This window comes from Urocitellus parryii, chromosome 15 (assembly GCF_045843805.1).
Source record: "Urocitellus parryii isolate mUroPar1 chromosome 15, mUroPar1.hap1, whole genome shotgun sequence".
NCBI lineage: Eukaryota > Metazoa > Chordata > Mammalia > Rodentia > Sciuridae > Urocitellus > Urocitellus parryii.
The window spans coordinates 5211454-5228449 of NC_135545.1; the positions used below are offsets into that span (position 1 = coordinate 5211454).

General features: G+C 52.3%; 2 protein-coding genes across 2 annotated transcripts; one reads left to right on the forward strand and one right to left on the reverse strand.

Annotated features, from left to right (window-relative positions):
- Positions 1-1104: 1104 nt before the first annotated feature.
- On the reverse strand, positions 1105-2160 carry Fpr2 (formyl peptide receptor 2). The gene has a single exon (XM_077793190.1). It carries the CDS (start codon positions 2158-2160, stop codon positions 1105-1107), a length of 1056 nt encoding a protein of 351 aa, XP_077649316.1.
- Positions 2161-13257: 11097 nt separating this feature from the next.
- Positions 13258-14316, forward strand: LOC113177500 (fMet-Leu-Phe receptor). Its single transcript, XM_026382037.2, has one exon. The coding sequence runs from the start codon at positions 13258-13260 to the stop codon at positions 14314-14316; it is 1059 nt and encodes a 352-aa protein (XP_026237822.2).
- Positions 14317-16996: the final 2680 nt, after the last annotated feature.

Below are 16996 nucleotides of genomic sequence, written 5' to 3' on the forward strand. Positions count from 1 at the left end.
TGAAAGTGCTGTTTATTAATCCATTAGCTCAATAAATCTTGATCCATTCAATCAACATGACAGTTGTTATTTTATACATAGAGGATAAAGATCCATCAGTGAGAGACCGACCAAAATCTCTGCCTTTGGGTAAATTTTACATTCTCATTGTTTGAGAGAAACCCTGTCCAGTTCTGTACACAATTATGCTTTTTCATGCTATTTGACAGTTTTGATAAAACAACTACATCCCTTGAAAATTACAGTTTACCAAAACTGAAAGAGAAGGGAGGGAAAATTGAATCCTTACTATTAAAGAAATTGAACCTGTTACTAAAAATCATCCCAGGAAGAAAACCCAAGGTTTACTGGATTCACTAGTGAGTTTTTCTAAACATTTAAGAACAATGTAACACCAGGAAATAGAAGCATAGAAATTACTTCCCTCCCCCTTTTAGGAGACCTTTGTAAGCTTGATGTAAATGTGGCCAGAACATCAGGAGGAAAGTGAAGTAGCAGAGGTAACAGAGCCACCCTGGCATACACAGAGCCCACACCAATGCAGTGGGACAGACTATAAGTACACAAAGCCAACCATGATGGAGCATGCTTTATTCCAGGAGGACAAGGGAGGGGAACTTAATCCACCTAATTTATGATCAGGTAAAAGGATAAAAAATATAATCTTAATTTATGTAGGAAATACATTTCCTAAAATCCAACGACCACTTGTGATTTTTTTTTTAAAAAAAGGGAAAATTTTAGGAAACTAGGCACAGGAGGGAACATATATAGTCTCATATTTTAAAAACAGGAACAAAAAGCCTGTAGCAAACATTTTACTTAATGATGAAGTATACAGTTTTACTTGAGGTATCTACTCTGATCTAAGCCTTATAAATTCATTACTCTTCTCCCTTAGACTCTTTCTCCACCTCCTCTTAGCCCAGGGTAGAGGCGCAGGTCAAGTACCAAAAATGTCACCCAGAGTACCAAAACCCCATTGTCTGTTTCTCTTCCCCAAATCAGGGGACACAGAAGGACTTTTTCAGGGCAAGTGAGAACATGGCTGGAGGGAAGAGGAATCTGGAGCTGAGACCAGGGTGGGCTACCCCAGACCCCCCCTCACTTTGGCTGTAACTCAACCTCTGCAGGGAGCGAGGAAGAGTTGGTGGCTGTGTCACTGGGCTGGGCCGAGTCCTCGGTCAGGGCCCTCTCCAGACTGGCTGGCAGGGACTGGATCAGCCTGTCCCGGAAGTCCTGGCCCACGAAGACGTAGAGCATCGGGTTGAGGCAGCTGTTGAAGAAGGCCAGCGAGCTGGTGGGGTTGACCAGGACCTCGAGGATTTTGTACTTACCCTGGAACAACATCTCCTGGAGCCACACCGTGCTGAGGAGGGCCACCAGCTGGAAGGGGAACCAGCAGATGAAGAAGGAGGCCACCACGGCAGTGAGGACCCGCAGGGGGCGGCTGGAATGGACCAGGCCCTTCCTGCGGATCTTGGCCGCAATGAGCCCGTAGCAGACGGCGACGATAGACATGGGCATGCTGAAGCCTATGATGAACCGGATGATCCCTCTCATGGTCAGCATGGTGATGGCCACATTCAGCCTCTCTTCAAGGGTGGCACCCCAGGACCTAAAGTTGAAGGTGCAGTACACGTTCCCGGTCCCTTTGGGATCGCTGACTGTAGTCAAGAAGATGAAAACCGGCAACGTAAGAAGGAGGGCCAGAATCCAGGGTGCGACGATCACCTTCTTGGCCAGACTCACGGTGCGGTGGTTCTGGGCCCAGACCGGGTGCAGGACACAGATGCAGCGGTCCAGAGCGATGAGGGCGATCAGGAAGACGCTCCCGAACAGGTTAATGTCCACCACAATGTGAACCAACTTGCAGAGGAACCAGCCGAAAGGCCATTTTTCCCTCATGGCCATGGAGACGATGAGGAAGGGCAGGGTGGCCGTGAAGGAGAAGTCGGCCAAGGCCAGGTTCAGGTAGCAGATGGTGGTGACCGTGTGCGTCATGCGGAAGCCGGCCACCCAGATGACCAGCCCGTTGCCCAGCACACCGAGGACAAAGGTGACGGCGAGTACCACCAGCGGGATTATCTCCAGAACCGTGTAGCCAGGGGACTCATAGGACTCAGATCCGTTCTGAGGAACGGAGACGTTGGCGTCCATCTCGCCCACACCTGAAACACGTCAACAGTGGCCGTTTCTCGGGTGTGCGTCCATCTCTCAGCATCCCTGTCCAGAGCCCGCCCCACCCACCTCTGTGGCGCCTACTCCAGAGAGGATCCATTCTACCAAGCCTCGTGGCCAGCAGTACCACGAGATACTGGCACTCTCCTGCATGTTCTTTTGGGAAAGGATGGTTCTTCCTATTCCCACAATCGTTAGTCCACATCCTGCCTCCCAGGCAGACTACATTACCAAGAAGACTGCAAGCCCTGAGCACCAGCAGAAGAACTAAACCGAGAGGGCACAGGCCACCCAACTGCTGGAGCAGGCGCTGAGCACAGCGAGGAAAGCAGTCAGGAGGTGGCAACCTGCTTCCACCCACAACTCAGTGCAACAATGCTAGCATTCCAGTGCCCAGTTCATGCAGTCCCCAGGTCCCTTGACAGCCCTTGACTGAAGGTGCAGCCACCATTTCAGTTAATTTAATGGTTTCAGCTACTGTTCAGCAGTGGAGAGCAAAGGGCCTGTGGATTCTGTGCTCTCCCCAGTAGAAGCCTGAAGGGCGACTTGGTGCTGTGTGGTCATGGGTTACAGCCTGTGAATTCTGTGCTGGAGGAAGACAGTGAGGAAGGCAGCTCTGCACCCACTGTCCCTGCCTGAGCTCAAGCGCTTCTCTGATTGAGATGCAGAGAATCTGCACGTGTTGTACAGCTGCAGGGGGATAAAGTGGAGGAGAGTGAGTTGGAGGGTTCTCATGAGAAACCATGCACGGTGTTCATTTCTAGACATGGGATCCAGTTTCATCTATGGAAAAGCTCTAGGATGCTCATTATTTTTGGCTTTTGAGAGAATAAATTGATATTCAGAGCTATGATACAACCTGCTGAAGGTCTCTTAAAGAGGAGAGGAAGGATTTCAGTCCAGCGTGGTCTGCAAATAGGGTGTTGCTCATGACAACCTTGTAAGGTCACCACGCCATCCTTCCACCTGGGCAGAAACCACAGCCCTGAGGGGCCAGCAGGGGCCCAACCAGCCGGTGGAGGTGGCAAGATTTGAAAACTAGGCCCTACCAGTTCCAGAGAGAACACCTTTACCACTCTAATCACCCTTGAAAGACGGCCAGGTGGGATGGCACCTGGTGTCTGCCACTCTGTCCTTGGTCTCCTCCCTTCTCTTTCCTTCTGTCCTGGTCTCTGCTCACCACAGGCACTGAGTCCTCTATGGGGCATGTGTAGCCTCACTAGGGTTGTAGGGTTTCTCAGCCTCGGACCTCCTGACATCTGGGGCTGGGCGATTCCTTGTGGAGGGGGACGTCACATGCCTTGTGGGTTAGTTAGGAGCATCCACCAGACATCAGGGCAAGTCCCCTCTAATGACAACCAAACTGCTGTAGACGTTATACAATGTCTCCCAGGTATCAGAAGCACCCCGGTTGAAGGTCACTATTGTAAAGACTACCAGGCTCCAGAGGCAGATACAGCTGCCTTCCAATCCCATCTCGATGCCTCCCAACATGAGTTCTAGGTCAATGGCATCTCTTTGAGCCTCAGTTCCCTCCTCTGAAGAAGAGGAGAGGCTTTTATGGTGAAGACTGAAATTCAGATGAGCACTAAATGAGAATAGGTGGAAATTTTCTGGGATCGGTGGAGCAAGTCTATTTTTTTTTTTGTACCATGAATTCTACTCAGGGGTGCTTAATCACTGAGCTAAATCCCCAGACCTTTTCAATTTTTATTTTGAGACAGGGTCTCACTGACTTGCTTAGGGTCTCGCTAAATTGCTGAGGCTGGCTTTGAACTTGCCACCCTCCTGCCTCAGCCGTTCAAGCTGCTGGGATCACAGGTGAGCATCACCTGCCCTGCTGGAGGAAGTCTAGCAGGTAGGGACCCTGCCCTGGCAGGCTCTGTGCATCAGGGCTCGGCTCAGCTATGCAGTGTAGAAGTTCCAGGTGAGGGGAGGAGAGTGCTCCACAGTAGGAGCTGCACCTGGACATCGCCCACCCTCAAGCAGCTTCCCCTCCACCCGCTCCCACCTTGGCGGCTCTTGGAGGTCTCATGTGTTAACCTGTGTTAATCACTGAATGTGCTCAGAGACCCTGCAAATGCTGTGTGTGGGTTATAATTAGTCTACATGGTGCACATGAGGGAGTTAAGACTTAGATTGGTTACATTAGTGGTCTGAACCTCCAGGAAGAGAGCTAGAGACAGAACTTGAGTTGGGCTGACTGATTCCTCCAGAACTTGCTCTGAACCCTCTCCCACCCCGAATTCCCTCCACAGACTCGGGTTTCCTCTTTCCACCTCCAATCATCCCACTGGGCACTTAGAGGGTACGCAGCACTCAGTGGGCTCTAAGTGCTCGATTCAGATGCCCATACCACAGGAAGGACAATGGTGGCCGGTCGTCGAGGCAGAGCTGGGCCATCCTGATGACAACATCCTGGCTTTGGGCCAGACACCACTTTGTGTAACAAAGGAAATGCAGCTCAGAGAGGGAAGTGACTTGCCCAATGTCCCCCTTTTCAAGGGGCCACTGGTTCCAGGATCACAGACTTCAGGTGGAAACGGCACTTCCGTGCTGACTCACTGGACTCCACAGCACCATCACGTTGCCACTTTCCTGTGACCCTCCAGTGCTTCCACTGTCCCTGGACCCACCGGACTGGGATCCCTGCCCTCAGCTCAAGGTGTCCCTGTGCTGGTCACCGCAGGCACAGGGGATTCACTCTCCACTGCTGGGGTCCTCTCTCACCCTCCCAGCAGCTCCCTCCAGATCCCCCCACCCCAGATGCACCTCCCACCAGATCACCCCCACGGCCATGTCCTCTCCTCCCCTAAGGGACCTTCCTTGGCCTGGGATCCCTCCCGACTTCAGCCCTGGGCCTCCGAGGACTTCTCTCTGTGGAAGGAGGCCGCCCCAGGCTTGGGGGAGTCTCTGGCCCGTCCTCTTCTCCTCACGGTTTCTGGACGCCACATTGACTTAGGACCCCCTCTGGCCAAACCCCCGGCGCCTTCCCAGGGACATCCCGAGTCAGAGTCCCTTAGGCCCCTGCTCCCTGAGAGCTCCCTAAGATGCTTGAGGCAACGAAGTCACCTCCCACGTTCTTGTCCTCTTGGTAGCTCAACTGGCCCCTTTCTTTCCAGCCCAACCTACAGCTTCATTTTCTTCTTATTATTTTTTCTTACCAGACCCACACCTGACTGTAAGTGGTGGCTGCACCTGGGCTAGAGCCTTTCACAGGTGAGACCCTCCCGTGTCCCCTGCAGGCATCCTGCTGAGGGCGTCTCAGGATGTGGCCAGCTGAGCCTCTTCCCCAGAGCTCTCCTCTGATACAAGGAACTGACTTCCTGACCCCTCCCCAGGGAGTCCTGGCACCCCGCCTGACAGACATGGCCCACACCAGACTCTGAAGTGTCCCAACTGCCGCTCTCCCAGTGCCTTCGTATCATCACCAACCTTATAATGACTTGGTCCTGAACCTGCTGCCTACCCCCTCCCCACTCCCAATCCATTTTCTAGACAGAAGCCAAATGACATGTGTGTTTGTGTGTGTGTGTGTGTGTGTGTGTGTGATGCTGGGGATTGAACTCAGCTGCACAAGCACTCTACCACTGAGCTACATCCACAGTCCCTTTTTATTTTGAGACAGGCTCTCACTATAGGCTGGCCTCTAACTTTCCATCCTCCTGCCTCAGTCTTCCAAGAAGTGGATATTCCAGGTGTGCTCCATGGCACCTGGCCCAAATGATCTTTCAAAAGGACAAATAAGATCACGACATTGAAGCCAGGTGTGGTGGTATGAATCTGTAGTCCTAGTCACTTAGGAGGCTGAGGCAGGAGAGGCACCAGGGCCCAGGAGTCCAGGCCAGACTGGGCCTCCTGAGGGAGGCCCTGCCTCAAAACACAAAATTTTACAACTGATGACTTTACTGTGCTCAGAGCCTCCATCCATGTCCACTCAGATCTTACACACTGTGTTCCTGTCTCATGGAGCTCTTTGGAGACCATGAATGTGCAAGCTCACTGCCCCCTCGGGGACTTGTGTGCTTTGTCCCCTGCAGCTCCAGGCATCCTTCCTTGTGACATGCCCTTGCCAGGCTCATCCTGCATATTCTCATGTCATCCTAAATTTTACGTCCTCACCCACCAGGTTGTAAGCCACCCCCACCCAGGCACGGCCTGCCTCACCAGATGCTTTTCTAGTTCATTTACCCATTAATTTTTTTCCGTCCTAGAAGCCCCCTGCACTAGGTGGCCAGCTGCACAGGACGGTCCAGCTCGATCAAGGCTGTGTCTGGAGTCACACTGCCCAATACAAACGTGACAAATAGGAGCCACAGGGCTACAGTTTTCCAGGATCCAGGGGAAAAACAAGCTTTAAAATTCAGGGGCAATGTTTTATTTAACCCAATATATCCAAAAGAATATCACTGGAACATGTCACCAAAATAAAAAGTATTGACCTGCGTGTCGGGGAGCATACCTGTAATCCCAGCTTCTCGTGGGTTGAGGCAGGAGGATCCTGAGTTGGAGGACACCTTAGTGAGACCCTGTCTCAAAAAGTAAAAAAGAATAAATAAATTAAACAGAATCAATTTTTTTAACATTCTGTCTTTGAATATCGGGAGCACATTTTGCCCTCTGCACACTCCAGGCGAGAGCTTGGAGCCCTCTGTTGCAGGAGGTTCTGATACTGCTCTGCTCTTGGTTGAGGAGCTACCTGTCATGAACAGGCCTGCAGACAATGATTCTTAAATTGTGAAACCCAACTTACTATGAGCTGGGGTCCTCTCCCTGCCGTCTGGCGTCCTGTGGAGTGACTCAGGCTCTCTGAGCTCTGGCAGGGACTTTATTGAGGTGGGAGGGGCACAGGGTGTCAGGGCCCATCATGTGACAGAAGCCCAGGGTGCTTCCCCGTTTCCTGGAGGGACGGATCTGCCCTCCACGGGCTCTTGTAACATGTCTGCAGCTACCTCACCTCTAACCTGCCATCCCCAGATATCAGGCATCATGGAAACCAGTTCTTGCGAGTCAGGAAAGTGACAAGGACCAAGGTGGGAAGGATGGGAGACAAGCCGTGGAGGACGGGGAGTCTGGGAAGCACAGCTCACTCCTCTGCTTACGCAACGCCTTGGCTGCCAGATGTTGGGATTTTCCACACTGAGTAATCCTCCAGTCCTCTGTGGACAGAGCGGGGTGTCCTGCAACTGTGTTCTGTGCCTACCCCTCCTAGATGCAAGGGCAGGGGGCATCGAGCCACCTCTCCATGGGAGGAAGGTCAAAGAACTTTGTGTCACTTGTGAAACATTGCACTATGGCACTGGGGGACACCGTCACTCAGGTGGGAGCCTGCAGGGGGAGCAGAGCACGTTGGCTGCTGGGGTCCCCACAGGAAGCATCAGAGATGCAGTGGCTCAAGCTATGGAAAGGGCTTTCCCCCTGAGCTGGAGGCTGCAGTCCAGATCCAGGCGTCCACAGGGCTGGCTCCTCCCAGGGCCTCTCTGTGGCTTGTGGATGGCCCCCTCCCTGCAGCCTCCACCTGGCCTGGGCTCTGTGCACGTCTTCATCCTCCTCTTAGGAGGACACCTGGGAAAGAGGTTAGGCCCACCCTGATGGCCTCGTTTTAGCTCCTGCAAGGCCCCACCCCAAGTAGCCACGTTCTGAGCTGCTTCAGTGTGAGATCCGGGGAGGGGGCTCTGGACAATGGAGCTATGGGAAAGGGCACCCCAGACATGCTGGAGAGGGGCTCATACAAACAGACGAGGAAGACCACTGCCTGCAGTTCAAGAGCGAGGTCTGAGCAGGGGATAGGGGCTGGGGCTGTTGGCCGTGGGGGGTGGAACGTGAAGCCCGCCCGGAGGGGTCCACACACATAGAATGCAAAATTGGAGACAAGAGCTTTCTTCTGATGACTAGGATGTTTGTGTTTGCCACGCAAAATCGGAGACAAGAGCATTCTTCTGATGACTAGGATGTTTGTGTTTGCCACGCAGGATTTCATGTTGATTGATTCGCATCAGTTATAGTAGCTGTTCAGTTAAAACAAAAGGCCTCTGTAAATAGTGGGAATCTCAACTCAAAGGTGAAGAGACAGACTCAGGGCAGTTCATCCAGGGGTCAAATGAGCCAAGAATGGATTTTACATTTTTTACTAATTAAAGAAAACCAAAAAAGAACATTTCATGACAGTGAGAAGTGACATAGAAGGGTGGGATGGGGTGTGGCTTGGTGGTAAAGTGCTTGCCTGGCATGCACGAGGTCCTGGGTGCCATCGTCAGCACTGGGAGCAGGGAAAAGCACCAAATCCAATTGCAGTGTCCTGAGATAGTGTGTGTGGGCCCGGCTGTCCTCCTGCAGTCCAGCAGGGCTGAGCAGCTGCCCGAGGACTCTGTGCCCTACCGAACATGGACTCTTCCACTATCTGGCCCTTAATGAAAAATGCTGGCCCCTGGCTAAATGGCCGGTCAGCCACACAACCAGTGGCCCCTGGGCCTGGGTTTCAGCCCAGGAGGCACCACCCCAGGCTCACAGCCATGTCAGGCAGCCCTGGTTCAGCGGGTGGAGGGCGTGTGCATCATGCCCAGAGATGCCCCCTGGCTGGACCCCAGAGCCACTTCCTTGGGCTTGGCCTAGATTAGGCAATGGGGCCACCTGGGTGGAAGTGGCTTTGAGACTTTCCTTCTTACTTCACCCCAACTAGGCTGTGCTGCTCATGCTCATCTGTGCATTTTGCAGATCCTGGTGGGCTACGTGCAGAGTGTTTGGGAGCCAGGAACAGAACCTGCCTCTGGGCACCAGGCAGGGGCACCAGGAAGAGCCACCAGCCTTGAGGAGACGTCGAGCAGTGCTGGCCAGTTCTCCTGCAGAGTCCTCCTCTCTGCGCCCCTTTTGGCCCTTCTCCACCAGGCACAGTGGTGTCCCCCGCCATACTCCTCACTTGACTTCTCCCCCAAGTGTGCCTTGCTCGTGAATCTCAGATATATTCTGTCCTGACCCTTCCTCCCTTGGGAGTCTTCTGGAATATATCTGTTATGTATGACCACAAATAAATTCCTATAAAATGCAAATGTAAAGATATCTCATTCTGATTTCAAAACTTCAGTGATGCTCTATGCATTCCCCACTGCCCTGGCTTGGGGATGCTGCAATGGGATGCAGGAGCTCTGGTAGCTACCTCGTAGCCCAAGGTGTCAATCAGGAAGAAAGCCACAATATTTAGATGAAAAAGTGGACAGATTCAAATAAATATGGATCATGATTATATTGTCCAGACAGAACCTAATCTATTCCTACTCAGTCCTGTTCAGTCTTTCCATATTTCTTTACATCACTCAGAACCTTAGGTGACACATAACGTTTCAGGAGCCCTGGCACCTTGCGGATGTGGACAGTTGGTGGCTGAGGCTGATGCTCAGGCCTGGCCTACTGTCCCAGCCTCCTGGCCTCCCTTCCCCTCTCTGCTCCGGGTTCCTCTCCCATCTGCATCTCTACCTCTTGCTGCGCTTCACCAATCTTTCTCACCCCGGGATTTGCCCCTTTCTTTATCATGATTTTTTGAGGGAGAAGGGGCCTGGCTGCCCAGATCCCCTGACCCTTGATGGGGGGAAGTTTGAGCATCTGCAGCCCACAGGGGATCCAAGCTGAGGAAAACGCCCAGGAGGCAGAGTTTCCAAAAAGCCCCAGGGCACTCCCCAGATGTGGGTGAAACAGTGCCCCGTGGGCATGTTCTTGGGTCCTCCTGAACCACCAGGGGTCCTGGTTTCCCCTTTCTGTTGCCCAACTTGTTTGAGTTCCTGCCCCTTCCCCCTGCCCCTGGGTATATTTTCTGCTGACTCTCGGGGCCTGAGTCACTCCCCTGGAAATAAGGACTCAAAGCTGCCAGAGCAAGGGCCACGGCTGAGGGCTACACACAGGTGAGATGCCCGTGCAGCTGGGCTGTGGAGCTGGGAAAGGGTGTCCTGAGCAGAGAGTGGGGAACAGAAGACCCGGGGTAAGTAGTAGAGAAAGTCAGGACGAAGACGTGGGCACAGCAGACACGCACCCCTCTCAGGATGCTCTGCTGTGAAGGATGGCCAGGGAATGGGCTGCCAACTAAAACCTGGGCTGAAGTCAGAGAGGCACTGTGTAAAGATGAGCAGCTCTGCAGCCCCGTGGGTGCCCAGGAGCAATCAGGAGTTGAGAGAAAACAGGGATCCTGCAGGAGGAAGGGGATCAGGGAGGGAAAGGGGCGGGGGGGGGGGGGGGGGGGGGCTCTGGAGCCTGAGGACAGGGTGGGTCTTGGGCCAGGATCCCGTGTTCTGCTCAGAGAGCTGAAGCCAGAGAACAGTGGCACTGAGCAGCCAGGGCAGTGGCTCTGCTGGGACAGGAGGCAAGGGCTTCTGCTGTGGGTGGGAGTGGGAGCGGAGGCTCAGAGCTGTGAGGGGAAGAACTGAAGGTGCCATTATAGGTCATGTCATGTGAATGTGAGTGGAGGAGGAAACAGGGAGCCTTGGGCAGCAGGGATGTGTCCACGTCCTGTGTGGTCCTGGGCGTGACGAGGGAGAATCCAGCTCTGCCCCCTTGAGAACTGCAAACCGAGGTCACACCCTGCTGCAAGTCCTCCTCCATCTGCATGTCCACATGGAGCTTGGGGAGATCACTGTGGCACAGTGACAGGCAGCACCGGGGCTCGTGACCATGGGGAACCAGTGTTTCTCCTGTGAACTGCGGCAGATTCTGAGTTCACAGGCTTTCTTCTCTGCCCTTCCCCATCCTATCATTGCAGAACCTTCCTTATCCATTGCACAAAACTTCAAGGGTTGCCTTAGAGATGCCTGAGAACAAGCCGTCCTCCAACTGTCTCTGCAGTTGCTGGGAGGTGGGGAAGGCTTCTCCAAGTTGTTTCTGAGAGGAAAGAGCATTGGGGTTCCGCAGAAATGTGACCCCCAGGTGCAATTTCAAACAACCAGCAGGCACTTTATAAAGCAAGAAGAAGCAAGTGGCATTGAATTTAATATACAATTTTATTAAATAATCATATACCCATATAGCCAAATTACTTAAATATGCAGTCATTGTAAAAGTTTATTACTATTATTATTTTGGTTCCAGGGATTGAACCCAGAGGTGCTTCACCACTGAGCCACATTCCCAGCCCTTTTTGTATTTTTATTTAGAGACAGGGTCTCACTATGGTGCTGAGGCTGGCCTTGAACTTGAGATTCTCCCACCTCAGCCTCCTGAGCCTCTGGGATGACAGGTGTGTGCCACTGCTCCTGGCTATAAAAGTTATAAACGAGATATCGCACATTACCTTCTTCATCTTAAGTCTTCCGACTCTAATGGGTATTTTACTTTATGGCCCATCTCACATAGGACTGGCTGCATTGCAGTGCTTAAAGCCCATGTGAGGACCCCCTGCCATGTGAGATGGCCTGTGTGTAGAGGTGGCACAGCCCAGCGGGTCAGAAAGACCCTGGCTATTGGAAGACTCCAAGCAATGAGCTTGAATGCCCTAAATCTGCACAAGTCGTATCATACTTGAGAGAGAGAGAGAGAGAACCCACAAACCTGCCACCCTAGCCTTACTCTGTGTGTATGTGTCTGTCATCTGTCACTGAGCCTCTTGGTACTGACTCATCCACCCCTTGAGGAAGCCTGCTGCACAGATCAGAGGAGACCGAGGCCTGGGGCCTGAGCCTGGCTTGTTCTCTGCCGTCGAATCTCCTGAGATGGCTGCGTTTGGACCGTCCTTTCTATCTTGGTCTTCTGCATCCCTGAGAGTCAGAGCCCACCCAGTGGGCAGAGAGGAGCATCCCATCCACCTAATGGGATAGCCCCAGAGGCCAGGGGAGACAGCGTCCCCTGCCCAGGTTCCCGCTGACACAGAGGCCACCTGATGTCACCCTGGCCAACATGTTACGGGTTGTCACTCTGATTTTTCCCCCCCATTCACAGCTAAGGAGTATTCATAATGATGTGCCTGCCACAGCACGGAGGGGAGGCCTCCCTGGTGACCCCGAGAGTGAGCAGCCCCTGGGCAGGAAAGCTGGTCTTGGCATTCAGGGCTCCCAGCGCCTCTGCAAGGAGACGGGCTGCCTCCCACCTCTTCCTCAGTCCAGGCACCAGCTCTTCGTCCGTTTTTTGTTTTGTTGTGGTTGTTTTTAAGTTGTGCCAAAGTACACAACATAAAATTCACATTTTAAGTGAACGATTCAGTGGTCGTAGGTGCATTTTAAATGTTGTGTAACAGTGACACCATCTAGTCCTACCACTTTTTCCTCACTCCAGATCACACTCTGCATCCAATAACTCTTCATTTCCCCTCCCCCACCTTCTGGCACCCACTCATCTCCCTTTTGTGTGTGTGTGTGTGTGTGTGTGTGTGTGTGTGTGTGTGTGTAGGTGGTGACTTGAAACTGAACTTGAGCAGGGGCTGAGCTACATCCCTAGCCACGCCCGCCTCCCCACTACATTTTAAATTTTGATTCTGAGACAGGACCTTGCTAAATCGCTCAGCTTGGCCTCAGACTTGTGTGATACTCCTGCCTCAGCCTCCTAAGTAGCTGAGGTCGCAGGTCACACCTGTAACCACCACTCCAGCCACTAATCTGCCTTCTGTCTCTGACTTGGCCTATTCTGGGTATTCACTGCAAGTGGAATCATACATAGGTTATCCAGGATCTGGCTTCTTTTGTATAATATTTTCAAAGTTCATCTGTGTGTATCAACACTTTATTTCTTCTTATATTCCATTGTGGGGAAATGCAGTGTTTTGTTCACCCGTTTACCTGTTGGTCGACCCCCGGGTTGTCCCCCTCTTCGGGCTGGTTGTGAAGGGTCTGTTGTGGGCGTTCGTGTTCAGTCCGCCTGGCGAGAGACTTGCATGTGAACTGCCAGGGGAACATAGCCCAGCAGGTCTGTGAAGAGGTTGCCCATGTTTAGAAGCGGGTAGATCCAAGGGACAGTGGTGACTTTGTTCTAGCTGGTATGGGAACCCTAGAGGACAGCCAGGGAGTGAGTGGACGGTAGTGGGTGCAGAGATAAGGGGCTGGAGCACCTGTGTGGGGTCCATAACTAAAGCCTGTTCACTGCTGAACTACTCCAGGTGTGGACAGGATGCAGGCCAACGCCTCTCTTCCCGCGAACGCATCTGCAGGGGTGCAGGGCGCATCCGAGGGCTACGTCGTCCTGAATGTCATCTCTTATCTGATACTCGGGGTCACCTTTGTCCTCGGCGTGCTCGGCAACGGGCTGGTCATCTGGGTGGCCGGCTTCCGGATGACCCGCACGGTCACCACCATCAGCTACCTGAACCTGGCCCTGGCCGACTTCTGTTTCACTTCCACTCTGCCCTTCTTCATCGTCTCCAAGGCCATGGGGGGACACTGGCCCTTTGGCTGGTTCCTCTGCAAGCTAATTTTTACTATCGTGGACATAAACCTGTTCGGGAGCGTCTTCCTGATCGCCCTCATCGCTCTGGACCGCTGCATCTGTGTCCTGCACCCGGTCTGGGCCCAGAACCACCGCACCGTGAGTCTGGCCAAGAGGGTGATCCTGGGGCCCTGGCTCTGTGCCCTGCTCCTCACCTTGCCAGTCATCATCCGCCTGACGACAGTGACGAATGTGCGTGGGACTGGGAAAACAGCCTGCACTTTCGACTTCTCTCCCTGGACCCAAGACCCTGCAGAGAAGATGAGAGTGGCCATCACCATGCTGACGGTCCGCGGGATCATCCGGTTCATCATCGGCTTCAGCATGCCCATGTCCATTGTTGGCATCTGCTACGGCCTCATCGCCAGGAAAATGCACAGAAAAGGCCTGATCAGATCCAGCCGCCCTTTACGGGTCCTCTCTTTTGTCGTAGCTGCTTTTCTTCTCTGCTGGTGCCCGTATCAGGTTGTGGCCCTCATAGCCACCATCAGAATCCGCGACCTCTTGACGGGTCTGGCCAGTGATCTGAGATTAGCCATCGACGTGACCAGCTCGCTGGCCTTCCTCAACAGCTGCCTCAACCCCATGCTCTACGTCTTCATGGGCCAGGACTTCCGGGACAGGCTGATCCACTCCCTGCCGGCCAGTCTGGAGAGGGCCCTGACCGAGGACTCGGCCCAGCCCAGTGACACAGCCACCAACTCTTCCTCGCTCCCTGCAGAGGTTGAGTTACAGCCAAAGTGAGGGGGGTGGTTTGGGGTCACCTGGGAGCTCCAGTCCCAGCTTCCTCTCTCCTCAAGTGACACTGTCCCCCAGCTGTGGGCTGCCCATCTCATGCCCCTTGATTTGGGGAGAGGGAAAAGATGTGAGGTTACTACTGATGTCTTTTTTTCTTTCTTTTTTGCCTGCTTGGTCAGAGGTGAGAAGAGAAATCATGCATCCTCATTAACCCCAAAGGGTCCCAGTTGATACCTATTACCCTAACATCGTTAATAATGTCCACTTCATTTCTCAAAAGTGTCCTGCTGTGGACCATCAACTGTAGGGTCGCCTTAGGAAATGAAGGAGGAGGGAGAGGTAGGGCTTAAATCAGACAAAAAAAAATTTACAAGGTGTTTTGTAAGAGGCCTCAGGCCAAAAAGTAAATACACCGTGGAGCTGTGGAGATGTCAGCTGAAACCCTTGAAGTCCGGGTAAGATTGCCTAATTCCTCCTGTGGTAAAGGCTGGGGAAACCCATCGTCCTCCCCACGGCGCGGGCCTCGGGGCGCCAACTCTGGCTTCAGTGAAGGATGAGTCCAGTTCACAGAGTATCCGGTGCCTGTTTCCCTTGCTCTGAGCTTGGCTCACCCAGAGTGGAACCCAGGAGGTTGCATGAGATCCTCCAATGGGGAACACGCTTTCGAGAAGTTTGGTAATGTGGGCTCTGGGCCAGTCAGCCGCAGAGCAAGGTGAGAGTGTCCAGCTGAACTTCAGATACCCTCGGAGCCCATCCTCCCTCCCAGCTCCTCCTTCAAGATTTCTGCTTTTCTTTTCTTCTTTTTTTTTTTTTTTTTTTTTTTTACCCAATTCAGAGCTCTCTACTCCTCACACCCTGGTCTCTGCCTTCCTGTCCCCCCACCATCGTCCCAACCCAAGCCAATTATCAGTGACGGCATCCTTTCTGAGAGGATGAGGGAGTTGCTTAAACACCATGCACTGAGCATCACATTATTCCATGTTTTAAAAAGAGAGAGAGAGAGAGAGAGAGAGAGAGAGAACACAAAAGGAAGAAAATGGGAGAAGAAAGCTGGATTCGGGAGAAGCCCAAGGCTGGGCAGTGATGGCTGCTCTCAGGACTCAGCCCCTTCCCTGGACTCCCAGGAAGATCTTTCCTAAGCAAACCCAGGTGCCTTCCAAGCCTTCATTACAGCATCCGGAGCATTGATACAATCTATCCCTCTGACCCTCAGCCTCTGCAGGGCATTGTCTGACTCCTTTAATAAATGGTTGTTGCATCAAAACTTTTGCTCCTGAACCTCTTTTAGGAACTCGCGCAGCCGGTATCTCTTTAGGTCTCCAACCCCCTGAAGCCAGCTGACTTCTTCCTATCTTGACATACGGGGAAATTGAGACCAGGACAGGATGTGGTACCAGGTTAGAGGACCCACCCGGTCCTTGCACAAGAAAGCCCTCATTTCTGACACGAATAGAAAGTTCAGAAGTTCCCCAAACACCCTCAGTTTCTCTAATTTGGTAGAAAGAGTCACAGAGAGGAGGGAGGAATCCATCTGAGCAAAGAAGATGTGGGAGTTGACAACAAGGAGTCTCGGATTGCCGGGGCAGAGAGAGGTCACCGGACAATATCCAGCTCCTCCGACTGAGATGTGCTCTTTGCAGGAGTCTCCCCTTAAATCCCCTTGTGTTCTTCTAGTGCAGATTGTGAGCTTAATCCAGCTAGAGGGGGATTTGCAAATTGCAAAGAATGATTCCTTCCTAAATTCTCTAAGATACTTGCCAGGATGTATTCAACCGGTCAGTGCCTGTGGCTGAGGCTGAGCAAGCTGAGGGAAATGGGCATAACTTGGTGAGTAGGTATTGTCCTCTGCCCAACCTGCTGGGGAATCACCTGGTCCCACATGGACCAGAAATAAAAGGCAGGAGAGAATGGCCCAGGATGTGGCATAAAGAACAAGAACAGCCCGGTGTGGTAGTAATCCCAGCAGCTCGGGAGGCTGAGGTGGGTGGATCACAAGTTCACAGCCAGCCTCAGCAGCTTAGCAAGGCCCTGAGCAACTCAGTGAGACTCTGTCTCTAAATAAGATATCAAAAAGAGATCTGGGGATGTGGCTCAGTGGTTAAGCACCTCTGGATTTAATCTCAGGTACAAAAAAAAAAAAAAAAAAAAAAAAGAACAAGGACAGATGATAGCCCCTGTCCACTCCCAAATCCTGAGGATATCCAGCTCACCCCTGAATGCTGCATCCATGAAAAACAAACCCCTCCAACAGAAGTTAGACACTAAGAATACAGACCTCTTGTCACACTGTCTGGACTGGAATCTTGACTTCACTTAGAAGCTCTATGATTTGGGGAAGGTCTATTATTTTTTTCTGCATCAATAATTCAGTAATAGTCCCCTCTATAAAGAGACAACACATTAAGATTATTTGATTGAAGAGAGTTTAATGAAGGTACATGTAGGGTTAAGAGAACCAAAGAAAGGGTGATATATGTACCAGTGGGTAGCAATGTGCTATCTTCATTTCCGGGGCTGTTGTAACAAATACCACAAATCTGGTGGGTTGACAAAACAAAAATTTTGTTATCCAAAGGTTCTGGAAGTCAGAAGTCTGAAATGGGTTTTGTGGGGCTAAAATCAAGTATCCAGAGTGCTGTTTCTAACAGAACTTCTAGCAAAGAGATCCTTTCCTTCCCCTTTCCAG

Excerpts from the sequence above, each read along its gene's own strand:
- LOC113177500 (XM_026382037.2), top strand. The coding sequence starts at position 13,258 with ATGCAGGCCAACGCCTCTCTTCCCGCGAACGCATCTGCAGGGGTGCAG.
- Fpr2 (XM_077793190.1), bottom strand. The coding sequence starts at position 2,160 with ATGGACGCCAACGTCTCCGTTCCTCAGAACGGATCTGAGTCCTATGAG.